Source organism: Platalea leucorodia, assembly GCF_965183815.1.
Source record: "Platalea leucorodia genome assembly, chromosome: 18".
Taxonomy (NCBI): Eukaryota; Metazoa; Chordata; class Aves; order Pelecaniformes; family Threskiornithidae; genus Platalea; species Platalea leucorodia.
The window spans coordinates 6782858-6807882 of record NC_138840.1 but is presented as its reverse complement, the minus strand read 5'-3'; the positions used below and the strand labels follow the sequence as shown (position 1 = coordinate 6807882).

The following is a 25025-nucleotide window of genomic DNA, read 5'->3' as shown; positions in this document are numbered from 1 at the left end:
GCCGGCTCGCGGCCCTTCCCTCCCGGATTTTGCACAGTTTCACTTCTTTCCGATGAATAAAGACTCGGCATTACACAGACCAGACGAGCAAGGGACGTTAAGAATGAACTGGAACATAACTGCAAAATACAGCATGTCCAATCCAATTTTTCCTAGCAAATGAAACGGATCTGGTGGAAAATAAATACAGAACTTTCAGGAGCAGCGCCCTTGAACAGCATTTGAGGGAGGATGAAGAGATTTGAATAGATCAGCCCTTTACACCTCTGCACATCCCTCCTCCCTCCCTTAAATGCCATCTTTAATAGAAATAAATTAGAATAAATGATCAGCCCTTGCCTCCTAAAGACAGGTGGCAGGGTAATATTAAAAGAAATGAATAAAAATTCATTTAATGAGCATTGTTAATTAAACCTGGAAATCAAAGAGGTCTGAGTTGTGGGAATTCAGAGGAAAAATGAAAATGAAGGGAGCTGTAGCTCGGGGCAGGAAGAGTGGAATTAAATTAAATACAATGTGGGATTGTGTTTGTTAATGTCTGTCCCGCATCACGGCATATTACAGTTGGGGGTACAGGGCTGATTCTCTGCTCGCACACAAATTACACGCCGTCACCAGTGGAAACTCCTGCGCAGCAATGGGCAGCCCGCTCCCGGCGGGTGGCACGGTGAGACCGTGGGGACCCCGTGGGGACACGGCCACCCCGGAGCCCGGCCACGGGGCCCGTGGGCTGCGCGGGGCGTGTGCGAGTGTGCGCTTGTGTCCGTGGGTGTCCGGGTGCCGCGAGTGCGTGTCGGGGTGTGGGTGCCGTGCGTGTCGGGGTGTGGGTGCTGTGCGTGTCAGGATGCAGGTGTGCATCCCCCTGCGGCACTCTGCGGGGGTACCACCGCACCGGCGTGGCCGTGGGTGTGTGCAGCCGCCTGCGTGGGCCTGTTACCGGCGGGGGGTCAATGGGGATCCCTCTGTGCCGCTGGCAGGGCCGCTGCCGCCGTTCCCGAGCCCCGCGGGGCCGCCCCGTCCACCCGGCTCGTCCCGCCGGTGCCCGGTGCTGCGGGCCCGCCTCGCCCTGCCCCGGAGGGAGGGCCCAAACGGAGGGAGGGATGGAGAGGAGGAGGGAGGGATGGAGAGGAGGGAGGGATGGAGAGAAGGAGGGAGGGATGGAGAGGAGGAGGGAGGGATGGAGGAGGGAGGGATGGAGGAGGAGGGCGGGGAGGCAGGCACGCTGCCTGTCGTTGCTCCCCGGTTTCCCCCGGCTCTGTCTCGCCCGGTGCCCGCCCTCCCTCCCGTCCCCTCGGGCAGGGAGCCAGGCCCGGAGCACCCCCAGACATTCTGTCTTCTCCCCAGGCCCGGGCTGGGGCTCCCCGCTCCCCTTCGGGGCGGAGGGGGAAGCGCCCCGGGGGGAGCCCCGGGCTCTCCCGGCAGGACCGGCCCCGGGCCCCGCTCCAGTCGCCGTCGGGCGGAGGTTGCAGCCGCCGCCGGGGCCCTCGCTGTGCCCGCTCCTTCCTCGGGCTAATAAAGTCAAACCGTAGAGCATCGCCGCGGTCCCGCAGCCCGCCCGCACCCCCGGGCCCTCCCGGCCCTGGGGGCTCGGGGCTCGGCCCCCGGTCCGGCCCGGGGCGCTCCCCGACAGGGCTCCCAGGCGGGGCGGCCCGGGGCGGGGGGAGCCGGGGGTGGCACCGAGGCGGGGGGGGTGCGGCACCGTGCGACACGGGAGCGGCGGGAGCGGGGCCGCCCGACGGCGCGGGGAGCGGCACCGGCCGCGCTCCCGGGGGCGGCGGGCGCCCCTCGCCCCCCGCCCCGGCTGCCTCCCGCCGCCGTCCCGCCGTCCCGCCGGCCGTCGGGAGCCGTCGGGAGCCGTCGGGAGCCGTCGGGGCCCCGCGGGAGCGGGCGGCGCGTCCCCGGCCCTGCGCTCTGACGCGCGTTCCCGGCGCGGCGGGCGCGCCCCCGCCGCTATAACTGGCGTGCATGGAGTCGGGGCCGGCGCAGAGGAGCGGGCGGGCGATGGGAGACGCCGCTCCGGCGGGATAGAGGGGCGGAGACGGGGGCACCCCCGGGGCCCGGCCCGCCCGGGGCTCGCCGCGGGCCCGCACAGATGCTGGTGCACAGCTACCCGGGCATGGTGAGTGCGGGCCGGGGCGCGGGCGGGGCGGGACGCGACGGGGCCGGGACGGGGGTTCGGGGGGGGGGGGTCCGCTCCCGCCTCACCCCCGCTGTCTCCGCCGCCGCAGGACCGCGCCGAGGGGCTGCCCGGGGCGCCGGCCGGGGCCCGCCTGCCGCAGCTGCCCGCGCTCAACCAGGCGCCCTACGGCTCGGCCCCGCCGCTCTGCCACACGCCCGCCGCCGACTTCCAGCCGCCCTACTTCCCCCCGCCGTACCCGCAGCCGCCGCTGCCCTACCCGCAGGGCCAGGAGCCCGGCTACCCGCACCTGGGGGACCCGTACGCGGCGCTCAGCCCCCTGCACCAGCACCAGCAGCCCGCCTGGCCCCCGCAGCGCGGCCGGCAGGACGAGGCGGGGCTGCTCTCGCAGACCCACCGGGCCCTGGGCCTCGACCCCCGCCGCGAATACCCCGCCGTGCCCCGCCTGCTCCACGGGCTGCCCGACGGCGGCCACGGCCTCGCCGACGGCCCGCTGGGCCTCCACGGCCTCGGCCACCACGGCATCGAGGACATCCAGGTACCGGGGGACGGAGGGAGGCCGGGGGTGCCCGCGGGGACGGGGGGGGGGACACGGCGGGGACCGATCCCGCCGCCGCCTGTGCGCCCGGAGCGGGGGGGGAGAGGGGGCCCGGTCGGGACGGGTCGGGCCCCGCGGCGTCCGTACCCCCGGGCAAGGAGCGCCCCCGGGCCGGGAGCCCCGTTACCGGGGCTCGTCCGGGCCCGAACGATTCCTCCTGGCCGGGGGCAGCGGGCGGACCCGGGCCCCCACGCCCCGAGCGGCCGGTGCCCGTCCGCAGCGGGAGCCGCCGGCTGACGGCTCTGCCTTCGGTGCTTTCAGGCCGTGGACGACGGCGGGATGAATCTGCTCGATCAGTCCGTGATCAAGAAAGGTAAGAGCGCGGCGGCACCGCGGGACGCGGCACCGGGCCGGGCTCCGCGCCCCGCTCCTGCCCTCGGGGCTCCCCCGCGTCGGGTTCCCCCGCGACAGCCGTCCCGCGGGGCCGCTCCCCTCCCGTCGGGCAGGGCTCGCCGCTGTCCCCGGCGGGGCTGAAACGAAAGCGGCGGGGCCCGGCGGGCCAGCGCGTCCGTCCGCCCCCGGCCCGCTGGGCTCCCTCGGGCGGTACCGGGGCCGCCGCTCTTTCCCGGTACCGGGGCCCGAGGGGCCCGGACGGGCGGACCCGGCCATCGGGGAGCCCCGGGGGCCCACCCCGCCGGCGGCCGCGGGCGGTTTGCGTGGGAAGCCCCGGGGATGCCCCGGCGGGGCTCGGTGGCGGTTCCCGGCGCTCCCGGTCCCGCCGCCCCGGGCCGGAGCCCTGCGCCCGCCGGCGGGGGAGGCAGCCCGGGCCGGGCACCGCTCTGCACCGCCTCGGGCGGGGAAAGCGCCGGGCCACGGCGGGGCTCGTACCGGGGGGGAAGGACGCGTTTAACGGGGGCGAGGAGGAACCGGCGCTGCCATCCCCGCGGCCGGGGAGCATCCCGCAGAGCCCCGGGCGGCCGCCCCCGGCCCGCCGCTCGCCCCCCGCCTCGGCAGCAACCCGGGCCTACCGGTACCCCCCGTCTGCGGCTCCAGAAACGGGGCTTTGCCCCGGGGAGCGGCGGGGAGGCCAGCCGCTCCCCCCCGGGGCTGCGGGCAGGGGCCCCGCACGGCCCCCGGTGCCTCCCACCGCCTTTCCTAATTTACTGCCGATTCTCCCCGGCCTGCTACGCAGCCCCTCTGCTTCCAAACAAAGCCCCGTGGTTAAAACAGCTTCAACTCCGTAAAATATTTTTCTAATAAAAACTTCAGCGGGGCATTGCTGGAGCGGGGGGACGGCGGCGATTTCCGCGGCGGCTCGGGGCGATAACGCGTGTGCAATAGTCGGGCGCTGCTCTCGGCTTCTCCCCGTGATTTTTCACAAAAATCCGTGGATGGAAAGGACGTGTTTAACTGCTGCTCCGTGGTACGGTCTCCAGCGCAGGCGGGCAAACGAAACCGCGGGTTCGGTGGGGGTTTAAGGCGGGGGTTTAAGGCGAGGGTTTAAGGCGGGGGGTACCGCGGGCAGCCCCGGTGCCCGCAGCCCGGCGGGGTGCGGGGTTGCTGGGTGAAACGCCGAGCACCCCGGGGGCATTGGGGGTGGCTCCGGCCGGCCTGGGCCCGGGCAAAACGCCGCTGAAACCGGCATGGTTTAGGCATTAGCGGCGTCCGGGGCTGCAGCGAGCTCCGCTCCCGCTCCCGTACCGGCCCGCCGGCTCGGGGGACCCTTCCCACTGCCCGGCCGCAGCCGAACCCCCCGGTAACTGCCCAGCCCCGGCAACCCGGGAAAAAATATCCCCATCGTGCGGCTCTTTCCCCGCCGACATCGGCGTTACACGGGGGGAGCCGCGTTCACGGTGCGTTACAGCCCCTTTCCATGAAAATTGTTATTCTAAGAACACAGCTTCATTACACGCGGCGTTTCTGTGGAGCATTAATGACCGTAATTATTTTAGCTTTAATTAGCACACACGAGAGGCATTTCATTAAATAGCCTTGCATGAGAAATGGGTGCAACAAGCCGCGGGTGCGCTCCGGTGAGGCAGGAGCCGGCCGTGCGCTCGCTGTTTCGGGTGTGCCCCAGCGCTCCGGGTTCCTTCAGAAACTCCCTGCAACGAGAATATTTGTCTGGAAGTTCGGTTGAAGTTACAGTGGTTTTGGTTTGTTCCCCCCCCCCCCCCCCCCTCCTTTTTGCAAAGCACGCCATTACTTAGAAATGTTCGTCTCTCGCCGGGAGGATTTGTTGTTGTTTAGTGCCAGATTTGTGCTTGCAGATCCTTTGGTCTCTCTTTCGGGAAAAAAAGAAAAGAAATAACCAAATAATCCTGGCGGAAAAGCGGGGCCTGTGGGTGCAGGGCGCCTGCAGCCCCTGTGCCTACGGACACTTGCTCTTCCCACTCCGGTTCTCTTATTTTTTCCCTGCTGTGTTTGGCATAAAGATGCAAAGCGTATTTTGGAGAATAACCGGGTTCCGCCCGCAGCCGTGAGGGCGATGCGCTGCCGGGCTGTCCCCGTCTCTGCTCGGGAGCTCAAAGCCCCCACTTTGCTGGAGCAGCCGGAGCAATCGCTAAATCCAAAGCAAAGGCTGTGTTCGGGGGGGACGGAGGCTCCCGGGGGGGGGCGGTTTCTCGTAGCGGAGCCGGAGCGGGGGACCCCGCCGGGCGGCGGCAGCACCGGGGGCCGCGGCTCCGTCCCGGGAGCAGACCTGCACCGCTGCCCGGGGCTGGGGCCGGGCTCCGGCGGCGTCCGGATCCCCCTTCACCCCTATTTCGGTGCCTGCGCTCCCCCTTCCCTGCGGGGCGGCCCTGGGAGCGATGCCCCAAATCGAGCGATTTGAGCTCAAAATTAAAAACTGGGGAATTACGGAAGCTGCAGCCTTGGGGGGGGGGGGGGGGTTCCCCCGATCCCGCCGCAGCCCGGGCAGCCGGTCACCCCCCCGGACCGGGACCGGAGCCGGGAGCGGCGGCTGACGGTGTGCGGGCCCCGGGCAGCCGGGGGCTTCGCTCGGCGCCGGGGGCAGCGCCGCGGGCGGGAGCGGCAAACGCCGCTGCCCTCCCCTCCAACCGGGCGAATTCATTATTCTGCACGCTGATTTATTTAAAATTTTTAATCTCTAATACGGGGTCGTTTCTGTTTCGTTGGCTCTGCTTTGAGCTGACTCCCCGAGCCACAACGAGGTGAGCGCAAGGCGAAGCCCCGGCCCCCGCGGCCGGGATGAATTCCACCCTCGGGGGGAAAAAAAATAAAATTAAAAATATCAGAGACAAATCCGCAGCGGTTTCCAGGCAGGCAGCGAAGGCGAGGGGGTGTGCGGATGGGCAGCGGGGTCTCTCGGGGCCCCTCTCTCCGCGGGGAGTGGGGGTAAACGTTAAAAGGCAGAATTTTGTCATAAACCGCGCCGAGATCTCCGGTACCGCACCGGGGATGACCGATCCCTGAATTCCCGGCGGTATGGCCCTCGGACAGAAACCTGATATAAATCTGTGCATGCGAAAACAGATAAATCTGTCCTTAATTAGTTGCCGAGATACTGTTGTCCTGGTTCAACAAAATATTAATCACCTGCCCCGAGTCCCTAAAGCCACTTTCTAACTCGGGCGCTGGCAGGCGCAGGGACAAAACCAGCAGGAGCGGGGAGGGGAGCGGCCGCAGCCCGGCCCCTCCCGGCCCCCGGGGGCTCCGGGGCCCGTCCCCACGGCGGGGGGGGGGGGGCTGTCATTGCAGATGTCCCCGTGTGTCCCCCCACCCCCGGCACGATCGGGCCCCGGCAGCGGGCGCGGGGGTTGCGGGGGAAGGAGCGGCCCGGAGCCCCGGAGCGCGGTGCCGGAGCCTCCCTGCCTGCGCGTTTGCTTCCCCCCCCCCTTTCCTTCTTAAATAAACTGCAACGGTTTTAGCAGTTAATATCATTACAGGGGATTTGGGGGGGTTTTTTGGAGATCTGAGGGATGCAGCACCCCGATACACCCCGAGCCCGCAGCGCTCCGGCCCCCTTTGCTGCAGGTGGCCTCGAATTTAGCAAGCGGCGGAGGGAGAGGAGAAAGGGGGGGATTTCGCCTCGGCAGGGGCTCGGGGGGCGGCCCCGGGGTCCCCGTCCCGCAGCCCCGGGGTCCCCGTCCCGCAGCCCCGCCGTGGCTGCGCCGCTCCCGCATCGCCGGGCGGGGGGAGCCGGGTCCCGCAGAGCCGGGCTGAAAACGCACGTTTAAAACTCCGTTTTTTACGATGGCTCCCGGGCCTGGCTCCGGTTCGTTGTTCCCGCGGAGAGCCCCCAGGCCCGAGGTGCGGGGTCCCGGGGCAAAGCCGGGGTGCGGGGCCGGTTCGGTGCGGGGGTGCTGTGCGTGGCGGGGGCAGAGCTGGGATTCGCTTCCAGCACGGAGAGCTGTGAACAGGACTGAAAAACGGAGGACGAGCTTCCCCCCATACTGGCGTGACAAATAGGGGATATATTTAGTTTGGGAATTAAATGGATAAAATCTTGGATAGGGCAGCAGAGCTTTTATGAATATCTTTTGTATACATGCTTGTTCGTTCTCTTTTTCAAAAGTATTTCAGAAATGCTTTTCTGTGTCTTTTTTGTTGTTGTTTTATTTGTTTCGGCTTTTTTTTTTTTTTTTTTCTTTTTCCTCCCAAGCATTTATATAAGACCAGAAAGATATTGGACTTGAAAACAGTAAAATTAACTCTGAAAAAGTTTGGCTCTGGCTGCTTTAGGCTACAGCAGCTACAGGCATTTTCTGCTCTGTTCACCTGCTGCCCTGGCGTTCAGACGCCCGGGACAGCTACTCATGGCGGGACGTGAAACCCCCAGCCAAACGGCCGGAGACCCAGCGAGCCCCGAGCCGCCGTCACTCCTGGTGCGGCTGGGCAAGGAGAGGGAGATTCTGTGTTCCTGAAATCAAGCATTATGCTATTGCATTCAGTAGCAAAAAATCCTGCAGCTTGGTCATAAAATAAGGAGGGGTTTTATTGCTTTGACATCCTTTCAGGATGAGCAGAAAGCTTCTGATAGAGCGTTTTTATTGCAGAGAAAAATATAAATCTCTTTCCCTGGCACCTGGGGGCACGCCGGGGTGTGGGGGCAGCCCGGGGTCCTGCCGGCAGTGGGCCGGGGCGAGATGTGAGCAGCGGGAGCGGGGAGAGCCGCAGGGGCCTGCGCACCCCGCTCGCGGGCAAGCGTTTGGGCTGCAGCGTTTTACAGCCCGGAGTACGGACGGAGCAGGGTGCAGCCAGCGTGTGCTCGTGCTGGCACCCGGGCACGGAGGGTGCATAGGTGCTGCCTGGCTGGCGGGGACTGAACGCCCGTGGCTCCGCGTTGAGGCAGCAGGATTTGGCCGCTGCGCTCTCCTTCGTGTTTGTGACTTGTTTCAGTTTCCATCCGAGGCTTTTCAGCCGCTCCGGAGTGGTAGTGCTAGCGTTTCTGCTCAGGAATGTGGACCTGTTTGGCTGGATGCTGGACAGACGGACGGAAAGCTGCGTCTCAGAGTGCTCCGAGCCCACATTTAGAAATATTGCAAGAAGCAGCTGTCACTACTAAAGAATGCAGCAGAGGAGGGAGATTAAGACCAAGATCCTTAGATCCACTCGCCACCGCATACGAGCTCCAGGTTTTGATGCAAAATCTCCCCGCAGGCTTCGCGCGCGGGGCTGCCGGTGGGGCCGGCGTGGCGGCAGCCATGCCATTTCTCCTTCCTTTCAGCACAGAGAGGGATCGAGCTGTACGAAACGCTGCGTGAAGCCAGATGCGGCAGGAGAACAAAAACTCCTGAAAGAACGGTAGATTAGATAAACATCATTTCCTGTGACGAGCAAGGTAATAAATGAGGTCATCCTGTAAAACACCCGGGGCTGCAAAGACACGTCTTTTATAAGATGTCCGTGGACGTGGGCGGAGGTGCTTGGCCTCCAGTCAGATGCAGGGTGCTGAGCTCTGCTGGCAGAGCCCTCCCGGCTTTCTGCGGCTTTATCTGCTGCGGTAGTTTGCCTGAGTGGGAAAAGGGGCTCACCTGGGACAAGCCGGGTCTTGACTGGAGGCTTTGCTGCCTTAGCGCTGCTCACAAAGGCTTTAAAGTTTAGACAAGCCCTCGCACACACCACGAGATACAGCGTTCACCAAAACACAGTCACACCTCTCCAGCCGGGCGCTTCTCCCTCGTGCACACATGCGTGCGTGGCAGGAACACCTACTAATCAAACAGGGGAACTTAAAAGAAAGTTTTTACTCTGAACTGCATCCAGATCACCATTCCTCCATTAAAATTATATTTTTAATGTCCTTTAATTGCACCAGGATAAAACCAGGTGTGTGTTCATGTGAGATAACACACGCGGGTACCGGTGAAGGCGCTGGGCTTTGTCTCAACCTCCCCGGTGCCTCCCAGGCATGTCTTATCTCCAAGTTTCACGTACCTTGTCATGACTTAGTGTTTAATTAGATGTTTTTAAATGAATTTTTTTCTTTGTTAGAAGTGAAGAGCAGTTCTTAAAGGGTAGGTTCAGAAAAGCCAGCTTGGGTTGCTTTTTGGCATGTGGCTTGTGAGTCAAAGCAACAGCGCTTCTCCTCCGGGAGCCGGACCTCGGGTGAGGCCGCTCCCCGGGACGGCGCGGAGCGAGGCACCGCGCGGAGCGAGGCACCGCGGGCACGCTGGGCTGGCTCTGCAGCAGCTCTTCCTTCATTTCTTGATTTCTGTTTTTGCAGCTCGGTGGTTTTGCTGGTGTTCGGCTGCTGCAGACCCTGCTCGCTGGGGCAGGCAGGGCTGCAGCCACGCACGCTCACGGGCGAAGGGGCTGGCTGTCCCCAGCCACCCCATCACCCCATGTACTCCCTCCGTAATTTGAAGCACTGCGTAAAGGCGCGAAGGCTTTTGGGGAAGAGCACAGCACATGCTCCCACCCTCCCGGGCAGCGGGTCGCTGCCACAGCCCCGGCTCCCACGGGGACTGCTCTGTCCACTCGTGGGCTAGCAGCAGGGCCAGCACGAGCGGCCTCGGCTGGGTGACATACACCCTGCAGTGCTTGTCCCCACACCAGCCCCACGAAGGAGGTGGCACCGAGGTCTGCGTTTTGCAGACAGTGCCACGCAGCAGGCACGCGCCTCGCAGGCCACCGACCCACGGCAGCGTGGATACGGGCAGACCCACAGGGACCCATTCGTGTGCCTCCAGCCCAGGGTCACACCAAATCTGCAGCAGAGCAGAGGCAAATGTAGACCATTCCTCCCTGTTTAATAATAGTCCAAGATACATGATCTCAGAAAAAAAAATGTTTGCAATCTGTCTTAATTATTTGAAGAGCCTAAACAAGGTTCTCTGAAGTCCTAGACTAGCACCCTAACCACTAAACCATCCCACCCTTTCCTGTGTGATCCTAGGGAATTACTCATTCTTGCTGTCCTTCCATTTGTTTGTTTATTTTAATTCTTAATGGAGGAACTAATTAGCAAATGTGGATATAATGCTTGGAGCTGCTGCATGCTCAGCTCTCGTCTCCATGCCCTATCCCACACCCAGCTCTGCCGTACCTGGGTATCGCCTTTCGTTCGGAGAGAGGTTAAGTGTTGTGGCTTGGTGGAGAAGAGCAGAGAAGCACAAGGGAGCCAGAAAGAATTGCTAAAAATGAGCCCAAATTACCCACTGCAATTAAATACCCCAGAATACGGTGTGCCCACAGCTCAGGAGCGGGATGAGAAGAGCTGCAAGCAGGTTCATCTTTGCAGCCTAAAAAGCCATCGCATCTTCTGCAGCGCGTGCTTGGGATTCCAGCCAGGCCGAGTCTCCCCACCCTCTATCTCAGGCATTTATCTGGCATCAGTCACCCAAGTGCCGAGGCGCCAGGGAAGGAGGGATTGGGTCAGGCCCTATCCCTCCGGACTGGTCCGACGGGTCCCGGGGAGCAAGCGGTGTCCCCAGGGAGGAGGTGGCTGCATGGGGACAGCGCATCCCCAGGGCTCCCCGGGAGCCCCGAGATGGCCCCATGCTGCAGTCCCGGGGCTGGCGAGGGGGGAGCAGAGGATCTGACCAAGGGCTTTCAGGGTGCCTTCAAAGCACAAGATCCAAGTTAGCAAGAGACAGGGGCAGTCATTGAAGAAAGATCATCAGAGGGTTTGTAGACACTGCAAGAGCTGTGCCAGTCACCCACATGCTCCCGCGCCGCCGGCTGGATTCTCCCCACGCTATTTCTGTGGCTGGTTGGAGTTTTTCCCCTAGAAAGACATGGACATTGCTCCTTCCCCAGTACCGTGGCAGGTCCCAGCTGCTGCAGAGGGGTTTCCCAGTGTGCGTCCTGGCAGCCCGGGCTGGGACGCGCGTCCTGGCCGGGGCACGGTGCTGGGCAGGCTGCAACACGTCTGCTTTGCCGGACATCCCGCCAATGCACAGGGCATTGGAAACCCAGGGCATCTTCCGAGCAAGGAAAAGTAAAAGCATTTTCGCTGTGAGAGTGGGTGAGCGGTGCCTCTCCCCAGAGCGATCCCCGGGCGAGCCGGCGACTCCAGAATGACAGGTGAACCGAGATTTACATTGCTGTGGTCTGAGGCTCAGATCGAAACCCTCCCGCATGCTCTGCGGATTGGCAGCAAGTCCTATATGAAGAGAAGTATTTCTCTATTATTATTCATGTCTAATCTTTGCTGAAGGGTCTTTTGCCCTTCAATAATCTAAATACATTTTAACAAATTGATAGCAACATTACCGTGGCTTACATAGGATCTGCCGCCGCTCGCAAGAGACACTGCATCTTTGTTCTCCCTTTTTAGATTACGTAGATCCAAGCCACACAAATTCAGGCGCTTCTATAGGGAATACAGGGAAAACCTCTCAAGCACGTTACTGTAAAATGGATTATACTGTTTAAACACATAAAGATCCCGTAGACTGGTTGCCAAAATGTAATGGGAGTTTGTGCTGCTAAATGAATAAACCTGTGATGGTTAATGCTACAGGGCAGAGCCGCGGAGCGTGCGCGCGTCCGGGAGCGCTCGCTGCCGCGCGCCACGGCTGAACCGGGCTGGGGGTGACGTCGGATGAGAAACTTTCCCCGGCACCAGCACGGAGCAGTGCAGCTTTCCAGTTCCTCTGGCTTAAATCCTCGGGCCCTCCAGCCTCCCGTTGCGGTTGCTTGCCTTCCCGACACCTGCATGTTTTGTGCTGCGAAACAAATTCTGTACAAACAGAGGCAGAGCTACATAGGTCCGTCCAGAGCCGTTAGTAATTGAACTGAATTTTAAATAGTTGTTATTTTTGTAATGTAGATATGAAAGGAATTCACTGCAGATTCAGAAAAAAAAATAATTTTCAATCGGGGGGATGAAATAATCTGAATTACTGCACTAAGCTGGCTTTTCAAATGGAGTGGCGAAGGTGCGAGCGAGAAGCGCAGCGTTAGGGGAGGGGACGGGGCACCGCCGTACCGGGGCAGCTCTTTCAGCAAATAGCAAAACCCACTCGCAGTAAATATCTGCAAATACACTTTGACATTCAAAAGCAGAATCCAAATCCTTTTTCACTGATTTCGTGCAAAGGTTCGAGCACTTGGGTTTCGCTCGTTAGGAGGACATTTTAATCATTACTGCTTGCTGCTTTCCGGCGGGGTGCTCCTGAGGTTGCTGCTCAGGCTGCTACATCAGAGGCTTCCCGGACAGCACGGCTCAAGCCATAAAATGAAGTACGGCAGGGAAACGTGTGGGAACTCACAACAAGTCGTATGTGAGCAGTTTCCAAAAAATTCACAAAATATCCTGAGCAAGCAGCACATTTGAGGCAGAGTCATTCCCAAATGGTAAAGCAGGGAAGTGCATTAGCTGAAATTATTAATTGCAAACTGCTTACTAATCCCCTTCCCAGTCCTGAAGGAGCACAGGGTGCTTTTGCAAAGGTCTAAGTGAATTTTGTTATATTGATTGGCCATTCCTATCAAGACACAATGTACTAAGCAGGTACCGTCCGTAAGTGAGACGACGTATCTGCTGGTGTCGCGGAGGCTGAACCTTCCTGCCCCATCGACCTGGCCTGAAGCTCCCCAAGAGCAGAGACCTGCAGTGACACACGGCGGGTACTTCGCTGGGTAAAACAGAGGCACACAAGAAAAATGCAATTAATATCCCATGGCACCTTAAAGTTTAGTTCGTAACCTAATGTATTGATTTGCATTGGAAACAAAATGTTAAGTATGGGAGCTTTGCATAGGCATGGGACCTCTCCTGATTAGCTTTCTCATGGGAATAGTTTGAGGCTGCTGAGTTGTATCCTTGCTCCCTCTCTTCTTCCGAGGGTCCGAGATCCATTTCCCTATCAGGACTCAGCAATCTGGAAAGCCCAGAGATAAAAAACAAGATTCTTTCCATCCTTCCATTTGAAAAGGCCTTCGAGCCGATTACAGCGTTTCCTAGAGAGGCTCTTTGACATGGGGACTTGGTTCAGGTTGAGCATTCAAGATAAAGAAAATACCTGTATAATCCCCTCTGGGAAGAAAGGATAATTACAGACTGTGGGTTTGAAATATGGCTGATGGCACTGACCTCCTTCCCTGGACCGTCAGTAAATACCTCTCTGCTGAAACACCAGGAAATTGAAGCAGCTGAACTCTGCAGCACCTCCTCGGTGAAAAAGGGCTTGTAAAGGGGTGGTAGGAGCAGTTGCCTCTGGCTCACACCCACATGCAGATACTTCTTTATATATGTATCTCCATCTTATAATTTACATCAGAGACATTCAAACGAAGGTTAGATTAGTTTACTGAAAGCTCTCCCTGAAAGACAGCAGTAATCCCTCACCTTTCTGGAGCACCTTTCATCAGGGGCTACGCACAAACATCCATCAGCCAAAGCTTCCCAGCGCTGCCTGCCCGGAGCTGCAGGAACACCCCAGCTGCTGCAGGGAGCAAAACCTGGGGGCTCAGGGCTGGTGTCCCTGGACCTGCAATATCATGGAAGCAAACCTCAGCAGCTGCAGCGAGGAATGGCCAAAATAGGTGTGCAGGGTGCAGGCGTCCTTTTTGCAGCCTTTTTTTGGGCTGCCCTGGATTTGCGGCGATGCCCGATGTGGCCGAGCTGAGCGACGCGTGGCCCTGGAGAGGAACCAGGGGGCTGAGATGCTTTTGGGGTGGCTGGAGACAGCACTGTGCCTGAAGATGAGAGATTGCTTTGTCCTGGGTAGTCTCCTAAAAGGATTAACCGAAACCTCTTTAAAATGCCATCTAAGCTGTAGCACACTCCCACTTTTGAAAGAGATGTTGCAATAAAAGCTCCGATATCCAGGGATTCGGCGCTGCTGAGGAGGAAGATTTACCTGTAGCGTATCTAAGGAGAGAAGAAAACAGACTTGTAAGACGGGCAGCGATTTGCATGTTCCCTCTGGACTTGTTTTTCCCCTCGCAGCACCCTGAGCTCCAGCTGGAAATGGAACTGAACAAATAACACCACGATAAGCAATTCAATTTCCAAGTACCACAAATTTTCCTGCTTACAAATGATTTTGCAAGCAGGTAGCACATTTCTCATATGGAAATGAGTCAGTACTTCATCTTTTTCTTTTTGTAGGTAAAAACCTCTTTTCCCTTAAAAAAAAAAACCCAAAGTTGATGGTGTGCAGTCAGCCCCCGAGCATGGGCACCGCGATCCCGCAGCTCCCGGCAGCACCCACACGCAGAGCCTGAGCCCGGGCTGCAGAGGCGCCTTTTGTGCTGAATATTTACACGTAAAAGTGGCCGTTTCCAGGAATCCTAGTGGTAATTTCAGACACAAATGTTTGTGAACGCAGACGAGGAAGGAGCATCGTCCCCCCGGACCACGCGGGAGAGGGACGGTGAGGCAGCCGAGCGCAGGGCTGCGGATCGCTCCCTGCTGAAACTCGTCGGGGAAAAGCAGGAGATTCTCCGAGGCTTTCCAGCTCCCTGGGAAAAAGCCTTTGAAGAATGGGTTTCTTTTGCTCCTTCTTCTTTGTACCTGGAACTTAAAAGCTGATGGACCCACCTCTGCAAACCAGAACAAAAGTGTCAGAAACTTTGTGCTTTATCTTGGGACACCTTGAAGCCACCAGATTCACAACTGAGCGATCAGTTCAGTGGTTTCTTCTCTTTCACCCTGCTGCCCTGAAAATCCTGACAGAAACAAGGCTGTGGCATCCCATCACACCTGCGGCATCGCTGGGGGTATCGGGACCTCGTGCTCATGGGGATTGCCCTTCCGCCTCTCCAAGGAGCAACGTCACATCCCGTGCTTAGGCGCCGGACCAACTCCTTCTGGCTACATTTACCACCCAGGGACTTTAACCTGGAGAAATCTTTCACCCAGGGATCACTTGGCAAGTTTTAATTGGGTATCACAGCATTCCCCCCAGGTAGATATTATCTCCATTTTGTTGCTGGAGACAGTCAAGCCCAAACTGGGGAGGTGACCTGCCCAGTGTCATAAAACAATTCCCCGGCAGAGCAGGGAGCCGGCTGCAGCCGTCCCAGCCTGCGGGCTCGCCGCTGCCTCCAGGCTGCCGGCTGCACAGGACCCGGGGAGACAACCGCAGGCAGGCAGGGTGCTCGCCAGCTCAGGAGAGTCCAGGGATGAAGCCTTTGGTGTCCTTGGAAACCTGGACCCATTTTGAAATCACGCTCTCTCTCTCTGAATCAGGGGTTTTCATGCCACAGCAAATGGAGTTGTGCGAGTTTCACCATCTGACAGTTACACCCAAGGTATGTTTAAAAGACAAACTAGATCCAACTTGCAGAAAAAAGGCATCTCTGATGGGAGATTGACCTTTAAAGGTCCCTTCCATCCCAAAGCATTCTATGATTCTGTGGTCACAAACCCCACGGGTTCAAAGGGGAGACGAAGCCGCGTGTACCGGCTGCGCAGCACCAGGGCAGGCGACTCGCCTGCGAGTTTGGGTTTGCGCCGCTGCTCAATGCACACATGAAACGCATAACGTATTGCGAGCGGTACCTGCCTTGCGACGGTAAAGGCAGCAGCGGGATGCTGAGCCTCGTGGAAACGCTCCCTGTGCCGTTACACGGCAGAAATGAGGGTCGTTTCCCATCCCACTTTCAGCAAGCCGTCATGCGCTCGTTACTGACACGCTGCCCTTCGCAGGAGCCGACTTCAAAATACAAGAGCATCGTAGACAAGATGACGCGGTGCCAAGCACCTCTAGTTTACAGCATTAAAAAGAAAGTCTGCAGTTATAAGAACAGAGGCCATACTTAATCAGTTTTCTATACAGCACTTCCTAATGCTTGGGCAATAGCTAAAGCCGAGATCGCTTAGAAAAGCATTCCCACAGACCAGAAGTGCATGCATTCAGATCATGCCCATATACCTGATCTTTGGTAAATCATTTAACTTGCTCTGTGCCTCAATTTTCCCCAGCTGCAATAATGAGCCAGCTCCCACAGGCCCTGGGAGCGAGTTAATGACTTGGTGGCTGGTCCTGTACCAGCACTGGGCTGGGGATTAGCAAGGTGTGAAGCTCTTTGAGGTCTGTCAGCATAACCTTATTTCAAAATCAGTTTTCCCTTTCAAATCGCATCCCTCTGACCCATGCGCTGTGCAGCCCCCCCATTCCCTAGCCCAGCTGCAGCATCCCCAGGACTGGACGCTCACCAGGTCAAAACGCTTCACCGGGGCTTTAGTTTGTGAAATCCGCAGCCGAGCTCACCTCTATGCGAGGAGCTGAGTATCAGCAACGCCAGGCAAGGCCTTTTGGATTTGCTGAATTAGAAGTAGCAGGGTGAATCTGAACTAAGCAGCCCTCCTATGGGGGAAAAAAAAAGCTCTCAGGGGAGCCTGGCAGCCAAAGGAAAGAGCAAACAAACTTCAAGGGGACATAGCACAGCAACCAAGCCTCAATGACCGAGGGGTTTCAGGGAGCAGACTAAGATTTTTTTTTTTCCTCCTTTCCTCCATGTAAACGCATCTACATTCTCTCCAGTAACTCACCCTGCCAGGACCGTGCCCAGGGCTTTGGGCTCTCTCCTGCCATCCCCAGCTCCCCGGATGACACTAACCTGCTTGGCAGCCCATTTTCTCAAAAGCCCCCCCGCACTCACAGCGTTTCTTGCTTGAGAACAAGCCAGCCAGCAGCACGGCACGGATGTTCACCCTCTCGCTCCCCCAGATACAGCCGTGTCTTTGCCATAAGGCTCCGGATCAGAGCCCACCAGCGCTGGCTCCCGGCTTTTGGGAACAGCCTTTCCCAGGGCTCTGCAGGCTCCCCAGCTCACCCTCCATTGAGCTTGCAGAGCTCACATGAGGCCAATTAGGAAATAATAATAATAAGAGCAGATAGCAAAGGTGGACACAAGAAGAGAAAAAGACCTCATGCTTACCAAAAGGATTCGGAGCAGTCACTAAAAGCCTAATATCCCCTTCCTCCCCTTCCCTTAACTGCATCAATCCAAACACAGCCCTGCAGAGGGGCACACAGCTTGTGTCCTCCCCTTTATAGCTCCCTGGGGCGGGGTGACCCAGCTGAGCCCTGTCCCACTCATCAGGCAGGGCCCGGAGGGAGGGGGCCAAGCACCTGGGCACCCGGCGGTTTGGGTACCAGCACCTAACCCTTTCCTTGTCAGCCTGCGTACGCGTCGCCCCGTCACTGCGTGAACGAGCATCTCTGGGGCGTGTTTCTGCTGAAAACCCTCTCCTCCACGGTCAGGAGTGGGAGCTGAGCCTGCCCAAGTCCCCGCCATGGGGACGGGCAGGGCTAGAGCCGGCTCGCTGAGGGAAAGGTGATGTCCTGCCCCCGTGCCAAGGGCAGGTACCTCCTATGGCCTAACCCAGGAAACCTCAGCAGGGACAACCAGTGCAGTGACACCGACGTGACATTTCTATTCCCAGCTGCCAAGCTCTGTGTGGGGCTCAAGTCCGTGCCTTGCTCCTCCGCTCGGGCACGATGGCACCGAGTGCCTCCCACTCGCGTTGTGGCTATTTGGTACCTGGTGCCCAGAAACCTCGTCGTGAAAACCCCGCCTCTGCTCCAGCGGTTTGTTTCTCTGTCCCGTAGCTCGGATGAACCCCCGACACGAGGCTGCGCGAAGCAGCACGTGGCGCTTCCCAGCGGGGCCAGGCGCCTGCATGCACCCGTCTTGGTTTGGAAGGGTCCCGCGGCTCCTGCCCGCGGCGGCAGCGGACGCAGGGGGTCGGCGTGCTCGCGCGCCGGGGCGTTGGGCTGTCGGCTGCGCGCCGTGCCGACCCGCAACGGTCTCATGCTTCCTTCTTGTCTGCAGGCTGGCTCAGGTGCTCCGATCACCTGCTGCTTGCGGGAACAGGAAAGCAGCAGCTGAAGATCGAGGGGGACTTTTGGTTTACTCAGATGACAAGAGACAATTTTGGTTCCCCAAAAGCCAAGGAAACAAAGCTGTCAGGCTTTAATGGTAGCTTGTCTCCCTCCTGCAGCATGTTTATGGGCAAACAAGCTGCAGATCAGACCAGGCAAACAGCAGCAGGTGAGGCCAAATATCAATAATTAATAATTAATGGCAAATGTGGCTATGTTTGTTCTTGTTGTATTGAGGCAACGTTGTCTAATGGATGAAGCACTGTTACAGGACTCAAGAGACCGGCTCAGTTTCCAGCACTGCCGCTAGCCCCTGCTGATGCTGGGCCAGCCACCCGTTCTGTTTCTCCCTTCGCACGCTGCGTGCCCCGCTGCTGAGGGTGCAAGCTCCCCGCGGCACAGGCGGCTCTGTCCCGTGCATGCACGTGCCGAATGTGACAGGGCTCTGGCCTTGGCTGAGGCCTCGAGGCGGAACAGCAACGCCAATGTTCATGTTCTGTGACGGGTGCCCGGTGCCTGCACGGTTTGCTTGTGGCACGGAGCAGGGCTCACCCGCCTGCCCTGGGCATTAACCTTCGCAGCGGTAGGCTCTGGGTTACAGCTCTTCAGGGGAGTTGTTTCTGACAATAGCATCATTCCTAAAAATGCCAGTACGTGTTTTAAAAGTGTCATGGTGTCTCCATGTCATCACCCTGCTGTGCATCGGCATCCATCCGTGCCTTCCCACCGCCCTGCCCTGCCCGTCCCCCCACACTGCCGGGGCGCGCGGGGCGATTTGCAAAGACACCGGAGCTGTGTGGGACCCATCTCCAGCCCGGTTTTCCATAGGCTCCGGTGTTAACTCACACTGGTGCCAGCTGGGTTTGCCTCCTTGGTGCCATGTTTCATGGCCATGTGTGGCGAGGCACGATTCCCCTCTCTTCTGCATGGCTCTTCAGTCCCTCGTGTGTACGCAGGTCCCCAGCCACGCATGCGGCTTGCATGCACGCCACGGCATGATTTCGGGCATGCACAAATATGCGAGTATATAAATTATGCAGAGCTCTTCGTGGCCAGACAAAGTGTTTGATACTACAAGCAGCACCAGCTCTCCAGGGGTGGCTGGTTTGGGGGCGGCCCTTGCGGCAGCAGAACCCACATCTGCTGGGTACCTGGACCCTTGGCAGTAACGCATGGATATTTGTAAAACATGCTCTGACTTTTGATTTTAAGGGTGTTCCCTAGAGACAAATATAACCTGTGCTGGGCCTGTGGAAGGAAGCTTTGAAGTTGCCCCTTCCTGGAAATAGCTCTGGTTTCCTACGTCGCATGGTGATGTTCCCATATTGGTTCTTCCCTCAACCAGCTCCAGCCGTGGCAAACGCCAGCACCGCAGTGGCCGACTCCAGCAGGGCACCAGTGCATCTCGCCCGTCAGTCCCCTGATTTTGTCCAAGTTTCACGCTGAGAGGAAACTTCATGTACCTTAGCTCCTTTCCATTCATCTTTTAGCCTTAAAACATTAGCCATTTTTATGTAACATGTGCTACGTTTTTATTGCCGAACTAACAAGTTGTTGAGCTGTATTTACAATATGCTGATTGTAAGCACCCCCGAATAGGTCCAGTCTACGTACCCTCCCCAATTAATTTTTGGGTTTTCTGTTTCATTTTGGGCATGTGTGTTTCCTTTATAAAACCTGCATCTCGCCCTGGTATTCGTTGCTGCGTTACTTGCAGGAACCATCTGAATGGGGATTGTGGAACAGTCGTTACCCAGGAACCACAAAGAATGCCAGGGCTGAAATGATCCGGAGCGATGGCATTTGCAGTCCTCTTTGGATTCTTTCAAAACTTGCTTTTTTCCAGCATTAAATTGGTTATTAATTTCAGAACAGAAAAGCCAAAGAGATTTGGCACAAGTTTCAGCCACGGTTTTAACCTATAAACCTTTATTGCGTCTAAAAACGTTTCTTACTGGAATGACGTATGGGAAAACCGTGCCCATTTCAGCCCGGGTGCGATGCCATGGGCCCGATGCGGTGCTGCAGTCACCATTGCCTGCCTAACCTCTTGTGTTAACTGACTTTTGCCCATTAAGTAAAAGGAAGTCTGGGCTGGATTAATTGGGTTTGATCTTCTCAAGCTTCTTTTAAGCCAGGGATGATGAAAGTTTAGGGCTGTGGCTTGTTGCGGGGCTAATCCCAAAGCTGAAGTCAAAGAAACTCTTTCCACTGGTTCCTGTGGGCGCATACTGGCAAACACGGCTCTCGGCCATCCCAGCATCTCCCGGGTTTTACGCAGGGTGGGAAGGTCAGGGCTCAGCCCTGCTGATCCTGTCCGGCGGGACGCAGCCGTGCGCCTGGGCAGAGCTGGGCTGCAGCCGCGATCCCGTCCCGAAGCCGGGAGAGGAACGGCACCCGGGCCAGCGCGACGGGCCAGCGCTTCGCCCTGCCACCCCACCTCCACGGGGTGCCCAGAGGAGACAGGGAGGGGAAGCTGGTCACAGGTCCAGACAGCGATGCTGCGGACAGTCCTTAGCCTTCCAGGAGACCAGCCCAAAACCTTGGGTTTAATTACAGGAGAGCTGGGAGGCGTGGGAAAGCAAGCGAGAGCAGAGTCCAGGCTTCTTCCTTTTTTTTTTTCTTTTTATTTAGTTTAGTTTCATCACCCCACCTCTCTTCTTTTATTGAGGAAAACAAGAACCTAACTGAGACATCCCAGGCAGCCATGCTGACATCTGCGGATGGCAGGGCATGGGTGATGGGGGCTAGAAAGCGTCCAGGAGAGTCACCGAGTGGCTTCCCTGGCTCTGGAGTCTCTCAGCCACCGTCTCCTCTCTCCCTTCCTTGTCTCCCAGTGCCCATCCCCTCGAAGGCCAACGGCACCACCATTCCCACCCTGTCAATGAACAAAGATGGCCTGATCGGAGGGGTGACGAATCCCAACGAGGTCTTCTGCTCCGTGCCTGGCCGCCTCTCTCTTCTCAGCTCCACCTCCAAGTACAAGGTGACCGTCGGGGAGGTGCAGAGACGGCTCTCGCCCCCCGAGTGTCTCAACGCCTCTCTCCTCGGCGGGGTCCTCCGCAGGTAAGCTGCTCCTGGGAGCCCTGGGACAGCCCAAGGACGCGGGGTAACACCGAAGCAAGCTTTGTGTTCAGCACCAGCTCCTACCTCTCAGATTAACGGAGACGAGAAATTACTGGTCTGTGTTATATCGGGGAATAGCATTTTCGTTGCTTTTTCTTCTTTCCTTTCAAACCTAAAAGCTCAAACTGGGATTAGTTATAGTTATTTTAACATTAATTACGTTATAATTTTTTTCCTCTCCTTGTTTTCTCTTTTCAGAGCAAAATCGAAAAACGGGGGTCGGTGTTTAAGGGAAAGGTTAGAGAAAATTGGACTAAACCTACCTGCAGGAAGGCGCAAAGCTGCCAACGTCACCCTGCTGACATCCCTCGTGGAAGGTAAGAGTCGCTCTCCACTCCCGCGGAGGATGGGAGTGCCGAAACTTCAATACCCTTCATTTGCAGCTTTCCACAAACGGGAACACTTAAAACAAAGTATGCAGCGGTCACCGCTGACTGAGACTGGAAATATCCCCGTGTAAGTCTCCGTGCTGATTCAAGCACGTCTGTCTTCCGAAACTCAGACATTTCTGTGGGACCAGTCATAGCCCATGGGGAAAAGGCATCCACAGCCTGAACGGGGCTGCCAGCTTCCTTTCGGCAATATCTAAGCGTACCGTTCACTTCTGTGAACTAGTTCTAATAACGCTTAGTCAGGTTCACAGAAACCAAATACAAAAAAAAAGCTTGAATAAAGCTGCCAAGACTTTAGCAGCTGTTTTGTAGCACTGTGCGCCCGCTTAGGACACAACTCGGGCGCTGCCGACTGTGCCGCCCTCGGACGGCATCGACCTGTTCTGCCGAGGCTCCATCACCCCGCTCCGGTCCGTGTCGTGCCTCCCAGGAGAAGGAGATGCCCCGCATCCGAGCCCTGCTCTCCTCCCCTGGGACAGCAGGGGAGAAGCGAGGCACGGAGGAGATGCCGCGCAGCTCTGAGGTCTTGCAGGAGGTAAAGTTTGCAGCAGCAAGCCTCGGAGCGTGGCATTAAGGGCTGAGCTATGGAAAACGTGCTGCGGGCGGCGCAGCCTTGGCAGGCAGCGTGCGACCTGCCCGGACGCGTGAGGTGCCCCTGCTTGAAGCCGCTTGTTTATTTGCTCCCCTCCTGCTTTTCGCACTATGGAAATGATGATGTCGCCACTGCATCTTTGGAGAAAAGGACACGGGACGCAAACAAATGCAATGACAGCTCCGACTCCCTTCGAGCTTTGGAATCCATTGTGTTTGCGCCCAGCGTGTTGGAGGCAGCTGCCTGCAGTTTCTGAATAGAAAATCATCTCCATTGTTGCCAGCAAATTAAATGACCCGCTTCATTAGGCCGAGGTTGTTACTGAGGGCAGTTGGTTCGTGCTGAATGAAAGGCTGATTTCCATTAAAAGAAAAGAAAGAAAAGAAGGAAAGAAAGAAAGGAAGGAAGAAATGTACATTTTGATTTCAGGTGGCTGCTGATGTTTTGGTTACTGCTTACCAGCTCATAGTAAATAAAAGAGCGGTGCTATGTGTGCTCGATGGACATAATTTCCTCCTGCACAGAAACGCTATGGTACTGGGAGATGTTTCACCCAGAGGAAGGTGCTATTGCATTGCCATTACTCAGCACGCAGAAACTGGCTTGTGCCCCTGTGCCCCAGGCACCCTCTTCCTTGGACATTTGCTGTCTTGGTTTAATTCGTTTTCTCCCCTCTGCCTTCCCAATGTCTGTTCATTTAAAAAAAACCACTGGGTGTTTTTTTGAGTGCTAATGATATACTTTTTCTTACACTGACCCACAGCCGTTCACGTAGATGGGGGAGAATGGGTCCGGGGGAGCGCAGGGCGCACTGCGAGGGCTGCAGATAGAAACACAGCTGCCTTCGGGAGCCCTTGCCACATAGACCAAGCACTCGCCCTCCCGCACGGACCCAGGGGAGCAGCAGGGCTGTATTTCAACTGCAGAAACATCCTTAAGCTCTCAGAAAGGGATGTGCATTGCGACAGGCTCCTGCGGCCCCTCTGCCTGCCGCGGCCTCCTGCCCCACAAGCGCTCTCCTCCCCGGGCTCTGCCTCGGTGTGGCTTCAACACCGCTTTCAAAAGCTGGACCGCCTCGTCCCCTCCGCTGAAACCTCTCAGCATCCAAATCGCCTTTAAAACATTCAGCCACTCGCACACACTCACGGAGGAAACAAATCCTGGCTCCAGCCTTGGGTCTCACCCTGAGGTCACGCAGCCCTTTTTTATTGTCACAAGAACTGTTTTTCAGCAGCTATTACTTTCGGATTGTTTTTTAACATACAAACAACCGCAGTTCCGATTCTCTAGGTTTACCTTATTTGCTCCTTCTTTGGCGGAGGAGATAAAGTGGAAAGCATTAGCGTTACACGGGAAGCACAGACACTTTCCCCATAACGTGGCCTCACAGCCTGAGCTCCGGGAGCTGGGGAGACTGTGATGGGATCTAGGTTAATGCTATTAGGATGGATGGCCTAATACGTATGAGCAGCAGGGGGGCAAGTCAAATTAGCTCTGCCTGCCGGACCAGGATTTCGGGTGTTGGGCATGATCAATCGCCATCAGCTCTGATTATTTCCGCGGGGACGCCCGGAGAGAGATCAATTCCATCAATGGGTGGGCATTTCCACGGGGTGATGGATACGCTGCCTGCGCGTCCAGCCCGCGGGCCCCTGCTCACTGTGGGAAGATGTAAACCCCTTCCTTCTGCCCGTTTCTCACATCCCCGTTTTGTCTAGCAGTCACGGGGCTAAGGTCGCTTTTTCACCCTCCAGCCCCTGTTTAAATCCCTGCTTAATTTGGAGAGGCCAAGCAGGAAATTTTGGAAGAAGTAGGGAGAGAAAGATGCGGCAAGGGAAGCGTCCAAGGGAGAAACAGCTCTTGTCACCCAGAGAGCTCTTGGGTGGCAACAGGGAAAGGAAAGGGCTCCAGTCCGGCAGAAATAAGCCACATCAGTGAGGTGGCTGAAGTTGCTACGGAAAGCGCTCCCCTTTCACACGGGCGTTGACACCGTTTGTTAATCCGTCCTGCTCGTAGGTGAAGCCGTTCACCTTGCTCGGGATTTCGGGTACGTGTGCGAAACGGAGTTCCCAGCCAAGGCGGCGGCAGAGTACCTGTGCCGACAGCACTCCGACCCCACGGAGCTCCACACCAGGAAAAACATGCTGCTGGCTACCAAGTGAGTACAGATGGCTATGAGCCACCGCCGCGTTAGGTACCCACGGCCTGGAAGGGCAGCGTTAGCCCTGAAAGCTTACTCTTCTGCGGGGAAGAGATGGTCTCATACGCCGCAAGCAGATCTGAAAGATGTGCAGCAAGATGAATAATTTGCATGGATTTAAGGGCTTGCTCCTAGCTGGGAGAGGTTAACCTAACCCCAGGGAGCGTTTCGGCACTGCCACGCTTGCCCCTTCGAAGCGGCAGCAGCTGCCCCAGCTCCCAGTCTGCAGGCAGGGGCTTTCCCCGGGCTGGGGCTGGAAACTCCTGGAGGGGAGGCAGCGGGAAAAGAGCCCTCAAACACACCTATGTCCCTGCAGCTTCCCACCAGCATTTATAGTAACACAAACCTCTCTCTTTCAGGCAAATTTGTAAAGAGTTTGCAGACTTGATAGCCCAGGATCGCTCACCGCTGGGGAACAGCCGCCCCTCGCTCATCTTAGAGCCCGGTGTCCAGAGCTGTTTGACTCATTTCAGCTTGATAACCCACGGCTTTGGGGGCCCAGCCATCTGCGCGGCGCTCACAGCCTTCCAGAACTACCTGGTGGAGTCCCTCAAGGGGCTGGATAAAATGTTCATGAACAGCACGGGGAACGGGCACACGGCCGGAGACTCCAAAGCGTCAGAAAAAGAAGTGAAGCATCGGAAATAACGCGCCGGCTCCCTCCGGGAGCCTTCCCTGGGCGCGATGGGAAGGCTCAACAGCGCTGGGGGGGAGAGACGACCCAGCGCGCCCCTTTCTGAACTGCTACGTTTGAACTTGGGATGAAACTCGTAAAGCAAACAAAGAAAAGAC

At 57.7% G+C, this 25025-nt stretch overlaps 1 protein-coding gene across 1 annotated transcript; it reads left to right on the top strand.

Annotated features, from left to right (window-relative positions):
* Window positions 1–2092: 2092 nt before the first annotated feature.
* Window positions 2093–24881, top strand: TFAP2E (transcription factor AP-2 epsilon; the record flags this gene model as incomplete). Its single annotated transcript, XM_082329345.1, has 8 exons — window positions 2093–2119; window positions 2229–2675; window positions 2997–3048; window positions 17874–18092; window positions 20761–20989; window positions 21248–21366; window positions 24050–24191; window positions 24593–24881. 8 exons carry the CDS (start codon window positions 2093–2095, stop codon window positions 24879–24881), a joined length of 1524 nt encoding a protein of 507 aa, XP_082185471.1.
* Window positions 24882–25025: the final 144 nt, after the last annotated feature.